The 14,684-nt window shown below is 39.1% G+C and overlaps 1 protein-coding gene across 3 annotated transcripts in view; it reads right to left on the minus strand.

The window, feature by feature from the left end:
- dscamb (Down syndrome cell adhesion molecule b) overlaps nucleotides 1–14,684 on the minus strand; it is a 135,660-nt gene that overhangs the window by 36,567 nt on the left and 84,409 nt on the right. For all 3 annotated transcript variants that reach the window (XM_030151613.1, XM_030151612.1, XM_030151614.1), the window contains exons 5-10: nucleotides 13,769–14,047; nucleotides 12,707–12,982; nucleotides 10,245–10,541; nucleotides 8,900–9,172; nucleotides 6,355–6,633; nucleotides 6,065–6,184 (exon numbers count right to left, since the gene is read on the minus strand). In XM_030151613.1, coding sequence (XP_030007473.1) covers nucleotides 6,065–6,184; nucleotides 6,355–6,633; nucleotides 8,900–9,172; nucleotides 10,245–10,541; nucleotides 12,707–12,982; nucleotides 13,769–14,047 — 1,524 coding nt within the window. The remainder of the gene's footprint in view (nucleotides 1–6,064; nucleotides 6,185–6,354; nucleotides 6,634–8,899; nucleotides 9,173–10,244; nucleotides 10,542–12,706; nucleotides 12,983–13,768; nucleotides 14,048–14,684) is intronic.

Consider the following 14,684-nt stretch of genomic DNA (forward strand, 5'->3'; position numbering starts at 1 on the left):
AACAGTCTTCCCTCAATAACCTCCTAATTACCGCTTATTAAAAGTAAGTGTTAAAATTCATTGCTCAGTATTCAACTTACATACACCTATTTCAATATATACATCTTCTTATGGTATTCAGAAATGTTTGTAAAAGAAAAATATGCACAATGCTTACATGCTGTACAGCTCATAAGAAGAAGCTGACCTCAAATTTGTGTGCATCTGTGTGCGTTCAATTGACCATGAATCTGTGTTTACAGATTTGATGACAAAGCCTGTCAGATTAAGTGAGGATTGAAAACATGTTTCTTAACACCAGGCCAAAATCCTTAAACCGCCAAACAGCTGCTGAGCAGAGTGTATCCGGCCGAGCTGCTGGTGTGATGCAATCAGACCAGACATAATGCTCATGTTTAACAGGACAGTAGATTGGTGCAGAGGAGAGAGGCCCTTCTGTTGGCCTTGAACATGGAGGATTCAAAGATTGGTAGACAAAGACTTCTGACTGTTTATATCTGTTAATTCTAGGTTTATTACTTGCATCGTTGCATTTATGTTGGCCAAGTAGATGGATAAAATGACTACAATGTATGTTAACTATCTCAAAATACATCGTTAATTTTAGAAAAACCTCAGCGGTCAGACTAATGTTAAAATTAGTGTTGTGGGTGAATGGATGACACACGAAATCCAGGTCTCGAAGGACACCAAATTTCAGATCCGACTTTACATTTTAGATTAAACTGCAGGTTAACAAAAGATTGTAGTTAGGTTAAGTTTTTAACATTACTATTTAATTAACACCTTTGGAAACAGCAAAGAATACTTTCATTAAATCAAGCCTGGTTATTTTTCCTTAACCCCATCTGAACACTGACAGAGCCAAAACCTGGCAATAAAAACATTAATAATACTGTTGTTTCAGAAAGATGCAGATGTTATTATAACCACATTCTATTCCCTAAAAAAGCACCACAAGCTTTTAAAACACTATCATGTTTATGTACATGTATTTGGAGAGGTTGTTTTTCAACATATTTTTCCTCATAAATACTGAGATGAGACATATGCAATGGCGGATCTACCTACTGGCACCCTCGGTGTGTGTGTGTGTTTGTATATATATATATATATATATGTATATATACACACACACACACATACACACACACACACACACACACACGCACACACACACACACACACACATATATGCTACCAGTCAAAAGTTTGGACACACTTTCTCATTTAAATGACATGAGATGGACCGCAGATGGCCAACAAGTGCTCAGCATCACTGGGAACTCCTTCAAGACTGTTGGAAAACATTTCAGGTGACTATCTCATGAAGCTCATCAAGAGAATCCCAAGAATGTGTGAAGCAGTAATCAGAGCAAAAGGTGGCTATTTTCAAGAATCTAAAATATAAAACATTACGTTATATTATGAGTTATGTCACACTTTTTTAACTACATAATTCCATATGTGTTCACTGATAGTTTTGATGCCTTCTGTGAGAATCTACAATGTAAATAGTCATGAAAATAAAGAAAAACCAGGCCTGTCCAAACTATTGACTGGTAGTGTATATATATGTATATAGCGCTTCCCCCTTCCATTTTTTCTGGATCCGTCACTGCATATGAATCACCATGTGTAAGGGTACAATGACAATATTTTATTCTGGCGAATGGGTTGTCATTTCTCAAAAACTCTATACAAATCTATCAATGAAGTAAAACAACTGAACTTGGCATATTTGGTACATTGCTCCTTCCTGACCGACTGTAATGAATTTATTGGTTGTTTATCTGTTATCTGAAAATGACAAATACGTTTGTTCTATTATTAAGCATGTCCTTGTTTCATTCAGAACCCCCCCGTGAATTTCACATGTGCAAAAACACATGTGGTCACATGATATTGGAACAAATTCCCATGTGAAACCCATGGAATAATACATTTCTATCAATCAATTCCAAATCAATTACCACATTTCCAATGCAATTACATTGGTTTTACATGTGATTTACACAGGCTTCAAATAAAATGACTTAAACCTACATAGATTTCACATGTGTGGTAAATGTTTTTAGTTTATTTTTAATTTTGTTACTGTAAGGGGGAGCCATGAATCTGCAGGAAATATCACTGACACAGAAAAGTAAGCTAATGTCTTTCCTAACTGTACGTGGTCTGCTCGTGTAATGATGAAAGCGCTGCAAACCACCGTGCTCATGTACTATTAAACACATGTGTGAACTGAGCACCACGTTGCATTAGCATCGTGTTAAAGTTAGCGTGTAGAGATTAGGCCATTTAGTGAGCTGTGGGTTTTTGCTTTTTAATTAAAATGCAGTCAAGTGGCCGTGGCAAGCAAAGGGTCAAGTGGTGACTTTGTTCCTGCTCCCCTGGCTCAGACATAGAGAGAGAGAGAAAGAGAGAGAGAGAGAGAGAGAGGTAGGCTGAGGCAGATGTGTTCTTCCTTGAATTATGGATTTTGCATATCCAAATAGTGCTAGTCGTTATGCTAATAGCAGTTGACCTTTACTTACTGTTCCATATCTCCCAGAGACACTCATCTGGCTCTTAGCTACCTCTGTTGCAGTAAAAGCATGCCAGACAGCCATTCTCTGAACAAACTGCACTCTGGCTTACAACAAATTAGACAATAGCTTCCCAAGTCACCTGCCCTAGACCCATTTTTTTTTCCACGGTAATTTTCATTGCTTCTATACTCTGATTGTTATCCTGTGTAAAACGTGTTAATGAACAATTTGAACTATATAATAAAATGTGTGTGGAAGGTCCCATAGGCCAGAGAACATTCTGAAAAGGTGTTTCCATTTGTCCCATTTGATTGTATGTATAAAAGATATGGAGGTAGCCATCACAACATGACCCATTTGGTTTCTGGACTGCAGTTTTAAAGCTTGAGCATGAGTTTCAGGGGTCTCTGTGTTGCCATTTTTGGAGCCAGAACTGACCATATTTAAACAGAAGAGTGGAGCAGAGGATGTACAGAATGTAATGGGTGAGCTAATGTAACGATGACTCAATGACATGTTGAAACAGCAACAACATATCAAAGTCATTTGATGGTCTGATGGTCTTGTAAGTATTACCTGTCTAATCAGAATGTAACACATTAGTTGATAGCAAAAGCTTCAATCATGTAAAAACCAATTAGGATTACGATCATATTTTGGTTGCAGAGAGGTAGCACTTGAACTACTGGATCTGCTTAGCATTGCAAAGTTTGTCACATTGGTCTGTTGTTTTATGAAATTATTCAGGACATACACTGATCTCAGACTCTGTTTGTCTTAGATATTTTCCATTTAAGCACATGTTGTTTGAATTGTGTTCTATTGTCCAACAATTGGTTGTGTTTAGCGTTTATCTGATGTTCTTCTGGTTATGTGAATGTATATAGAATGTGTATAAAGCTACAAGCATAGCCTGTCATAACCATGGCAACACAGACAGAACAGTGGTTGCCCCTGGTAACCAGGCTTAAGACACTACCGCTTTAACCACAAATACAGTATAGCTGTCTGGAGGGAAAAATGTTTTATTCAATGAACAGAAGTTTTGAGAACAGCAGGAGAGCAAATGTCAAATGAATGAGTATTATTTAGAAAAGCACCACCAGTAAAGTTACCGGAGACCCACAATAACCTTAATCAGCTCATAATGACTCCTGGAGAAAATTATATTGATTTGTTATTTAATGGAAGATAGCAGAAACCAGGCGTTTTTGAAGCCAATACGTATCTAGGCTGTCAGTTAAGATACTTCCACACTGGCTACACTTTCAAGTCGCGGTTGCTGCCCCTTGGTTTCTAATATTCAGATCGACTAGACACTGCTCCGCCTGATCTCTCCATACTGATCAGGACTGGTTACATAGTGTTAATCAGGCATGAGGCCTGCCAGTCTTACATCTATGTGTGCACGCCCGCACGCACAAATCCCATCAAAGGGTGAAAAACAGATCTGATTCTTTCATTCCTTTGATCCCAGGGCCGAGCACACACACTCACATACGCACCAGCGCTCATTGGTTGTTGTCCTTATGTTGGTGAAGCTTTCATCCCTGGTTATATGGATGATGGAGCAAACACCTGGGGCCCCTCTTCATCTGCCCTGCTCAAGTGGCTGAACTCACCTGCTGCCGGCCTGCCTGTCTGTCTGCCTCCTTCTGCCTTTCACTGTCTGTCTGCTCAGCCCATGCTGCCTCTGTTTTTCTATCTATCTGCTTTTGTCTTTCATATTGATGCCTGTCTCTCTATGATGATTCTCTAATGATGCAGGTGGATACCCAGCCCCCAGCCTGTATGTGTTCGTACACTGGCTTGTGGAGAAAGCAAATGGAACCCACTCGTCTGCAAAAACACCACTACTGCCACATCAGCTGTGTCTACCACTTATCTCCCTCAAGAAACACAAGATGCGACCCTGTTTTGGACAAGCTGCCAGCACACTACACATGCACATTTTGTGGCGTAAAGTGGTGCAACAAAAAATACCCTTAAGACAATTATACATGTCTTATAAACACATAGAAATGATAATAGAAATGAAAATTTTTTTTTTTAAAAAATCTGAAGAAGAACATAACTAAAAACTAAACTAAAAACATAACGAAAAATCTATTAGTCTCTCACTCAAAACAAAACCCATTACAGCAGTTGAGATATAGTCAAGTAATGTGGGATCATGGGAGTGGCCATTTTCACCACTTGTTTGCATTCATGTGATTCTGGTGACGTGTGAAATTCAGGGCAAATCAACAGCAAAATAGACAAAAATACAGGAAAGTGTGGGACGATGCTAAATTGGATGATATTACAAAGAAAAGTGTTTGTAGGACGTGATATTTATGTTAGGAAGAGGGACTATTTTTCAACTGAACTGAATGTTTTTCTGTGATCGAGGCAGTAGAAGCCATGACTATTACTACAGCAGATGACAAATGACAGCTGTGAATTAACTTAACAATAAGCATCCAACACTGCAGTGCGTCATTGTTAATGTTATGGTTATTAACATTACAGCTGTTAATGTCACAGGGGTTATTGTTATGGCTGTTTATGCTATAGATGTTAACATTTTAGTTAAAGTAACTGGATTAATGAGTCTCCAAGGACCAGCAAAATGTCTCTAAAGACGTGGATCAGTGTGGGTGAGTTACAGAACTGCTCACTTTACATTAAAAAGCCTTCGTCCTGCTTTTAATTGAGCTGGAGATATTGTGAATTTCTTCCTACATCAATGTGTTTATAGCAACATTACAATGTCTGAAAATATGTCCAAAAACCACAACAAGAGTGTCTACTGATAGTGATCAGTTTGGACTGACTGATCACTAAAAGTATTTATGTCTTTTACTTAACTGTCAATCTGATTTAAGTGTTAAGTGGTTGTCAGTTAAGTGTTTTAGCTACTTTGTAAGCTATGCAATTGTACACAAATGTGAAGGGTAAAAAACAGTTGAGATAAAGGTTCTCAGCGTGTTTTTTCATTGTTCCCTGACACTAAATGACTCAAAGAACGGGCATTTTAACATTGTTTTCTACAGAGAAAATCATTCTCTTCCCCCTACCTGCAGTGGGCACTATGACATGACATCTCCTGCAAAGAACATATGACTTATGACATCCTATCTCATCTGACTCAGGCAGAAATTTAGTCCATAGATGCAGTGACGTAACACAGTTTTATGTCTGTTGTGACACTCAAGTTATGTCATTTTTTTTCTGAATGAACAAGCACTGCAGGTATAGATTATTGTTAGTAAAGGGAATATGATGCAGTTGACATAAGACCAAATCAAATGTGCTGATAAGTTGAACTGAATTTGAACATTGTTAGACACATTTTACGATAATACATAAGTTCACAATTCAACAATCTCCAGACTCTAGACACTCCTAGGTCTATGACCTAGGAGTGTCTAGAGTCTGGAGATTTCTATATTAGGTTGCATATCATAACTTTAATTTTGCAGGTAGTTGTTTTTTAGTGTGTATATTTGTACAATGGTCTCATTATGCATTGCTGGCTGTGTGTAATGTACCTTTAGAGTGTTCCCAGACAATGGTGGGCGGTGGATAGCCTTCAGCAGAGCAGTTGAGAGTCACAGTTTTCCCATAGATCCCATCCTGGTCCTCAGGCTGAACCACAAACTGAGGAGGAACTGTACACACACAGGCAGCAGCATTCATATCCAATGTAATAGATCGAGCTGTAAGTTAAGAATGTTGCTGCAGGGGATAGTCAAAATGAAAACCGGCATACACACTACAAAACTACAGATAACAGTGACCCTCTAGGTGATATCAGATATACAATCCATTCTTCTCTCACCTCTGACGATGAGCTGACTTTGGTGCTCCACTGCAGCAGCCTCGTTGCGGGCGATGCAGGTGTAGTTGCCGTTATGGTCGGGTGTGAGGTTGGAGATTCGTAGGGAGCTGGTGAAGTCGATATTGTCCACGGTCACGCCCAGGCTGGCAGGGATTGGCCGTCCATCTTTCTGCCAGGTGATGTCCAGCGGCCGGTCACCTGACATGACCACGCACGGGATGAAAACGCGTTGACCGATGGTGAAGCGCTGGAACTCAAAGGGCTGGATGTAAGGAGGGACTGCAAAGACAGAAGGCGAGACAAACGTAAAATGTGATTTCGGCCTTGAGTCTCAAAGACCATCCTAACTCCCCTGGATTCTGTGGCAGTGTGTCCTTATTTCAGAGTAATCTTACAATCTTCTAACTATCTTGCTTTAAAGGGGTCACTGAGGGAGCGTAAAAGACCTGAATAGCAAAGCATTTAGCAGTAATTTCCTGTTCCTCTGAGAGCGGAAAATTTTGTCCTTTCAGTGTGAGAAGCAAAATGGAAAAAACAAAATGAAACGAGAAAGCTTTACACTTTATCCATCAATTATTGATATATTAAAGTAAATACTAGGCTGTTAGCATGGCCATGAGATCCATTACTAATTTTTCCACTGATCACATGCAGAAAAAGAAGCCGCGTAATATCACAGATATAGTCTAAGTTGTATTCAAATTACTTGTGCTTTATTCTCCAGAAAATCTCCAGCCATCACACAAGTCATCTGTGTTTGAGTGTCCAGTGAGTTCAAATAACACTGAAATAAGCAGCACTTTAGCAGCTTATTTAATTCACAACAAAGTGGAGATAATGGACTCCAGGGATCCCCAAAGACACTTCCGCATTTTAAGCATGAGCAGAGTAAATTAACAAATGCACTTGCTCACTACAGCACCACTGGGAAGAGTTGCTTTATATCATCGCTCTCTCTCCTTCTTTCATTTTCACATTCTCTCCCCCTGCTGCTTGGCCTGTGTTTCCTCCGCTCCATGGGAAAGTGTAAAGTGGCGACAACATCCTCACGTACTGTACAGAGGGAAGAAAATGGGGCCTAATGGGGAAGCCCTTTCAGTATTACCTATTACAGGTTTGAAGATCTCAGTGGAGATTAGTCACTGTGCTCCGTGATATCCTCGGCACTGATACAGTCTTCATTAGTTACCCTGATGTGCTGAGGCATATCAGGCAGATTAATTTATAAGTCTGCTGATATCTATTTATATTGCTGTCGGCCTCTCTGTGTTACTGTGTCAATTTATTTATCTCACTAATAATGCGTTTCCCAGTGCGTTCGTTTTTAAGATGTTTGCATAAAGAGGAGAAATGTAAATGTTTTATTGAACAAAATGATGGGGTCCTCAGGTTAAACTTTCTACCGAATTCAGTTTAATAATTGCACAAATTATGAGTCTCTGTCACTGATCAATGAAAAACAGATTGACAGATTTAAAGTCGCTTGTGTTGTTATACAACTTATAACGTCTAAATAAATAAGTATATAGAGTATGTCATCTTCAAGCTATAGTGAATCTCTGTGTATAAACTGTATATACACATACATACATACACACACTCAAAGGCCACTTTTTTAGGTACACCTTGCTTGTACAGGGTCTATCTACTAAAGTAGCCAGTGAATGAATATGCCACTGCTGTAACCAATCTGTTTCAAGGTTTGATGTATTGTGTGTTTACAGATTATCTTCTGCATATATTGTAACTAGTGGTTATTTGAGTTACTGCTGTCTTTCTATCAGCTCGAACACAGCAGCTCATTCTCCTCTGATCTCTGTCATAAACAAAGGCATTTCCACCGAGAAAACTGCCCATCACTGGATATGTTTTCTTTTTCAGCTCATTCTCTGTAAACCCTATAGATGGTTGCATGTGAAAATCCTAGTAGATCAGCATTTCATGAAATATCCAGTTTGTCTGGCATCCAATAATCATGTTCAAAGTCAGTGAAGTCACTTAGATTATCTTGACCATGTCTACATGCCAGAATACAGTGAATTGCTGTCATGTGACTGACATATTAGATAGGTGCTCAAGAATGCAGATGAACAGATAATATTAATACTAATAATGTGGCTGGTGAGTGTATGTACAAATTACATGTGAAAATTAAATTTCATACAATGACACAATATATATATAGTACAAACAAAAATATTTGTAATATATGTAGCTGTAGTTGTTCCATATATTTTATAAGACTATTAACGTCATATTTCCAGATGACATAGGGGTGTAATAATGATACTGTGTAATGCCCTATAGGTAACATACAAGCCAGCATCATCCTTGACATATAAATATACACTGTGTTGATGCATTAAATTTCTGCAGTGGTAGTGTATATTTTTGACAATTTTTGTCGCACGCTACTTTGACAGTATTTTCGTAAAGTTTTTCAGTAAGTGCATGGTTATGTGGTATCGGAGATATAAATTACCAACAGAAACAGAGATTACATCAGATACTTAACTCAAAAACCTAACCTTACTAATGGACTTACCTCTGACACGCAAATGAACACTCTGGGAGTCCATCTTGTTGGGCTGGACCATCACCTTACAGTTATATTCGCCTGCATCAACTTGCTGCACATTGGTCAACTTCAGTGTGCCGTTGTTCTCGAAGGCTCGCTGCCGATGGTTAAATGGGAGCAATGCAGAGTTCTTGTACCACTTTATTGAGTAGTAAGGGTAACCAATCACACGGCAATGAATAAAGGCATCCCGTCCAGCAATCGCTGTGATGTTTTTCATTGGACGAATGCTTGCACGGCCTAAAAAGTGAAAGAAATTAGGGAAATATACCTTTAAAAAGACAATACATAAATATTGGTGTTACACTCAAATCATAAGAGCATTAGCTATAGTTGATGTCTGCTAGTTTTAAATAGGAAAACTTTAACTTATAGCAAAACTATAAACTTACATAAGGCACCTGCAACTACACCACTAGATAAATCTGAAATTTGGTGTTTAACGCTTTTCATTTTTAATTAAACTATGGAATGTGGAATGAAAAGCAGATTACAGAGTGCTACCAATCTGGAGAAAACACAGTATTTAAAGTAAATAACACTCTACAACTGGTTCTTCTGTGTTGGTGCTCATCCACATAACATGAAACCATTCTGTTTGATAAAACAGAAACAGAGTAATCGCTTTAACATCTGATCAAAAAGAGTTGAATTGGCTGCTTAAGTAAATACACACAGACAGAGACGCACATTAACACTCACTCCCACGCACACAAGAAAACACAGATAAATGTATTCATGCAAACAGAAGAAATATATTTTTCTTCTGGCTATTTACAAACCAGCTCATTTTGGAACCCAATATCCAGATACGCTTATGTGCAGCAAACCAGGATAATTCATTTGACCTAAAAATACAGGCACGTAGGAAAAGCACAGTAATAATTTGGAGAGAAAAAGACGAAGCTACAATATTTATGGATAAATACAAGAAAGAAAACAAAACCAAACAAGGATAAATTATGTTAACATAAAAACTAAATTAAGTAAATGGTGCAAAACAAATCAGTGACAAACTACGTAAAAAAGGAAATGTAAATTAAATACCATTATGTCATATTTACTAAGTAAGAATATCAAGACTAGTGCAGAGTAAATCAGATACAGGTGAGGAGGACAAAAACCTCCCTAGAAACAAATAAAAACAAGACTAAATCCTGAAAAATTTAAGACAAGTAATCTGACTCTCAACACCAACAAGCACTCATGTTCAATGTCCCACTGCCGGTGAGACAGGGGGACAGACAGGCACACAGAGACAGAGACAGGTTATGTGTATTGTTGTTCTTGGAGGAGCTGATTTGACAAGCACCTCTTACGTTTATTCGAGCCTGGTGGTACACGACCCCGGCCGAGTTGCTGCATGTGCACCGGTACACCCCGCCGTCCTGCACCTGGGTGTGAGTGACATTCAGCTGGCTGACCACATGGCCCTCGTGGGTCTCGTAGTGGCCCAGGTGGTGGTGGCTGTCTTTGATGACGGGGTCGTCGTCCAGCGACCAGGTGCATCTGGGAGGAGGCGTACCCTTGACGTTGCAGACCAGGAAGACGGGCTCGTTTGGGTTCACCACTTTCTCGCTGAAGGAGGACAAGATCTTTGGAGTGCCATCTGTAGGGGGGGGACAAGGTGGAGCATGGTGCAAACAAGAAGAGATGGGATAATAATTAAACATTAACGCTTCAGCAGCACTTTTTCATGCCTCTAGGTGACTTGGGACCTGGGATAACTTAGCAGCATGTTACAGCTGAAGTGGTCAGGAGTTTGTGCTTTTTGCCATTGTTATGATGACTTTTTGGGGCTGGAAGTGACCATTTTTGGACAAAATGGGTTGAGTTAGAGAGGCCAGAGGGAGTCATGGGTAAGCTAATGCTACACAGCAGCTTACTGACTTGGTAAAATGGTAAACTTCATTCAGAATTACATTAATCCCTCAATTTCTGGACTGCTTGATTCTCATCATGGTTGTGGGTGTACTGGAGCCTATTCCAGCCCTGGATGTGTCACCAAGTCATCGAAAGCCAGCATTACATGATAAAGAACAGTGCTTAAGTAAGTACAGTAAGTACTTTTGCTAGTAGCAGATAATCACTCCTGGTTTTAGTTCTGTGCAATATGTAATAGGAATGTAACAATACAGTACAGTACAATATAATACAGTGAAACACCATTAAAGGGGTCATATTTTGCTAAACCCACTTATATTAGTCTTGGGTACATTTATTTGTGTATTTGGGGACCCCAACAGCTTCTAAAGTTTGAATTTGAACCCTCCAGGTGCTGTAAAGCTATCTTTATATTCATCCTAGCTACGTAGGGGCGACGGCGGGGTACACCCTGGACGAGTTGCCAGTTCAATGCAGGGCTGACAAATAGAGACAAACAATCACCAGGTGTGAGGTGGCTCATGTGCATTTAAAGGGCCAGTGCTCAAAGCAACCTTTCTGATGTCATTATTTATAAATAGGGTTGAAGATGGACCGGTGGAGTTGAATTAATGAAGAATTCAGACCCAAGCATAGCATTCACAGTTTATGTAGACCACAGGGAAATGTTTTAAAATGCATAATTCCATTTAAAAAAACAAAATATCAGTCCTTTAACTAAACCAGTCAAGGTGAACAGAGAAGAACTACCAGGAAGAACTACCAAGAAGAATGATGACTTGGGCAAATGAGAACCTACAGACACCATTAACTAAAGCTGCTCACCTGCTATATCCATGACATGCGTAAAACAATTTTTTTTCTGAGATTCATTGTCATTTCTCCTTACCCTTGTCTGTTCTGCATTCTTTGGAAACCAGCAGGCTCACATTACATCTACATCAACTACATCATATAACTTTCTCCACACAACTTCCAGGCATCCAATCCAAATCCAGTGTTAATGTTGGGAGCGTGTGTAATGATACATCATAAAACTAAACATTTCCCTGAAATGGATTAAAACCACAGTAACAAGCCTGTTTTTGCAATGTAAGGAGCAGAATAACACAGATATTACAGAATGTTGAAGTATAAAGTTGACTCAACTAAAGTTAAGTTACCTGAAAACTTTACCGCTGGAAACATCATGGCAACTCCTCAACCTGTGATACTTTGGCTTCACTTTACCATAGTGGCTTCAAATGATGTTGTGTTGTTTTTTCTTTATAATATAGAGAATATAGAGAAAGGAGCCGCAGGAGGAAGCTGAGTATTTCCAAAGTCTTACCTGATTTCTACCTTCTATAGCTTCCAGCCAGCAAGGTGGGGAGTGAGCCTGTGTCATGCTTTATATATTTCATTTCGTGTTTGGACACCATAAGCCAAATCCACTGCATGACTGCAGGTTTCATTATGAACAGTGATCCAGGAGCTTTTCTTCCCAGACACACAGTGAGAGACAGAGGTTGGCTTTTGAAATGTCTATGTCTGCCTGCTGCAGCTTTCTGATAATCTAGGTCTGTTCCACATGATTATAGATTATCAATATCTTCCTTTTACAGCTCTCGGGCCACAGGAGACAGTTGCCTGAGCAACGCTGCCAAGGTAAGCTATTGGATTCAAGTGTGTGTGTATGTATTTTTGTTATGTGAAGTCTGGGATGATCATACTAATACAGGGAGTCACAGCAGGATGCCATTAACACGTAACACCCTGCATTGATTTTGGCTAACTCAATGATTATGCATATAACACTTGCAACAGTGTGGCTTTTGGTCAGTGCTGGTGTGTATGGATTCAAGTGTGCTGTGTAGCTCCACCCCAACAAATACCATCCACACATTTTACCTTCAAGGATGACTTGCACAAAATCCTGTGCAGACATCTTGCCCTTCCTGGCGAAGCACTGATAGGCACCGCCATCACTCTTTGACATGCCCTCCATGATGAGGTTCTCCCGGTTGAGCCCAGTGAAACGAACGTTGTTGCCGGGGTAGATGATCTCTCCGTTGCGGTACCATGACAGCTCATATTCATCTGAGCCGCTCACACTACAGGACAGAGACACCTTGCCACCCACACTGCCTTTCACTTTCCGAGGGCTGACCACTGCCTTTAAGGGCTCTGTGGACAAAAAAATAAGACAAAATACAGTTCTCTGCTTCTGCTGAGGCTACATATGAGATAAAACTCATCAGCTTCATGAATAATCACTGATGTACTATAGACTTTGTAGCTTCTTTTTTAAATCTTAACTACACATACATTCACTAAAAGTGGACAATAATTTCATTGGTGGAATATAACCAAGTACTACACCAGTGTAGAATTCTGAAGCAGTTGTTCTTCACTAGGGTAAATCAATTTCATGCTACATTATACTTCAACTACACTACATCCCAGAGGCAAATGTACTTTTTACTCTACATTTGTCTGACAGCTTTAGTTACCTTTCAGATACAACCCCCCCATCCAGTTAAAACTAGTTCTCTCCATATCTGTTGCTTCTCAATGTCTGAGATAAACTGAGGGATTAAGTGGTCTTTCTTAAATTAAATTATTGGATTTGCTGCATTATCACAGAGGTGGAAACATGAAAATCCTGAAAAATTTACTTGTAAGAAATACATGGTTCTCACAGGATAATTCACGGGACTGAATATTATGCATTGCAGCCGCAATATTACTCAAAAGAAATTATATACTACCGTAAAATAATTAAATGGACTACTTTCACTTTTCATACTTAACATAATACTTATATAATTTCACTTTAGTAAGGTTAATTTACAAATTTTACTTGTAGTATTTTAACAAGATGATATTAATAATTACTTTACTACCACTGGATAATTTACAGTCATGCATTTATATACCTTTGTACAGTGTTCTTCTTGATAAAACACTCACGTTTGACATGCAGACGTCCCATGACCTCAGCATTTCCGTAACTGTTCCACACTTCACAGACGTACGTCCCGGAGTCACTGGGCTGTGTGCTCTCTATCAGCAACCCTGTGATGGTTTGGCGATAGCGAATATCAGGCTCTAAAGGGCTGTTGTCCTTCAGCCAGCGGTATTTGGGCGCCGGGTAGCCTGAAGCCTTACAGGGAAGCTCAACTCGATGATTAATCATCACCTCTCGGTGGTCAAAGCCATCCAAGATGCCTGGCTCAGCATTGGTGGGGTCTGAAAGGAATTTAGTGTTAATTAGTGGTGAGTGTTGCCAGCTGCTTGACAGTATAATCCAATATTGATTCTTGGGGTCAGGATTCAGTTCTATACACTATATATTTTGTTATGTGAGGAGGTGCAAAAAGAAAGGATTTTATTGGGACTAAGACACGTTAGAAGTCAGCTTGTCTGTGTTCAGACAAGACTACACCCGTTCATCAGCATCTGCTATAATTTATAGTACAACTTACTGTCTGCAGGAAGTGTGTCACGTGTCGGAAGTAAACTGAACAGACCTGACTTAAATCCTAAATCTTAAATATTACCATTCATATGTCTTGCATCACAATCGTACAAAACAGTCTAGTCTAAAGAAGAGATACAGTTAATCACACGTAACAAAAGTGTCTATATACAAGTTTCTGACATGATATATCAATATATACTGTAAACTCCAATAAACACTGACAACAATTATGTGTCTATTAGGATGTGTCTTACAAATCAAGTTTGGATTTTTTTTTAACACTCCCCCTAAAAAAAAAAAAAAAAAAAAAAAAAAGAGAAAAAGTTCCAAATAGGGCTGGATAATATCGAAAAAAAATCAGATCACAATTTTTTTTTTCATATCAGACAATATCGATATGTATCA

The sequence above is a fragment of the Sphaeramia orbicularis genome, chromosome 13 (assembly GCF_902148855.1).
Source record: "Sphaeramia orbicularis chromosome 13, fSphaOr1.1, whole genome shotgun sequence".
In the NCBI taxonomy this organism is placed as follows: domain Eukaryota; kingdom Metazoa; phylum Chordata; class Actinopteri; order Kurtiformes; family Apogonidae; genus Sphaeramia; species Sphaeramia orbicularis.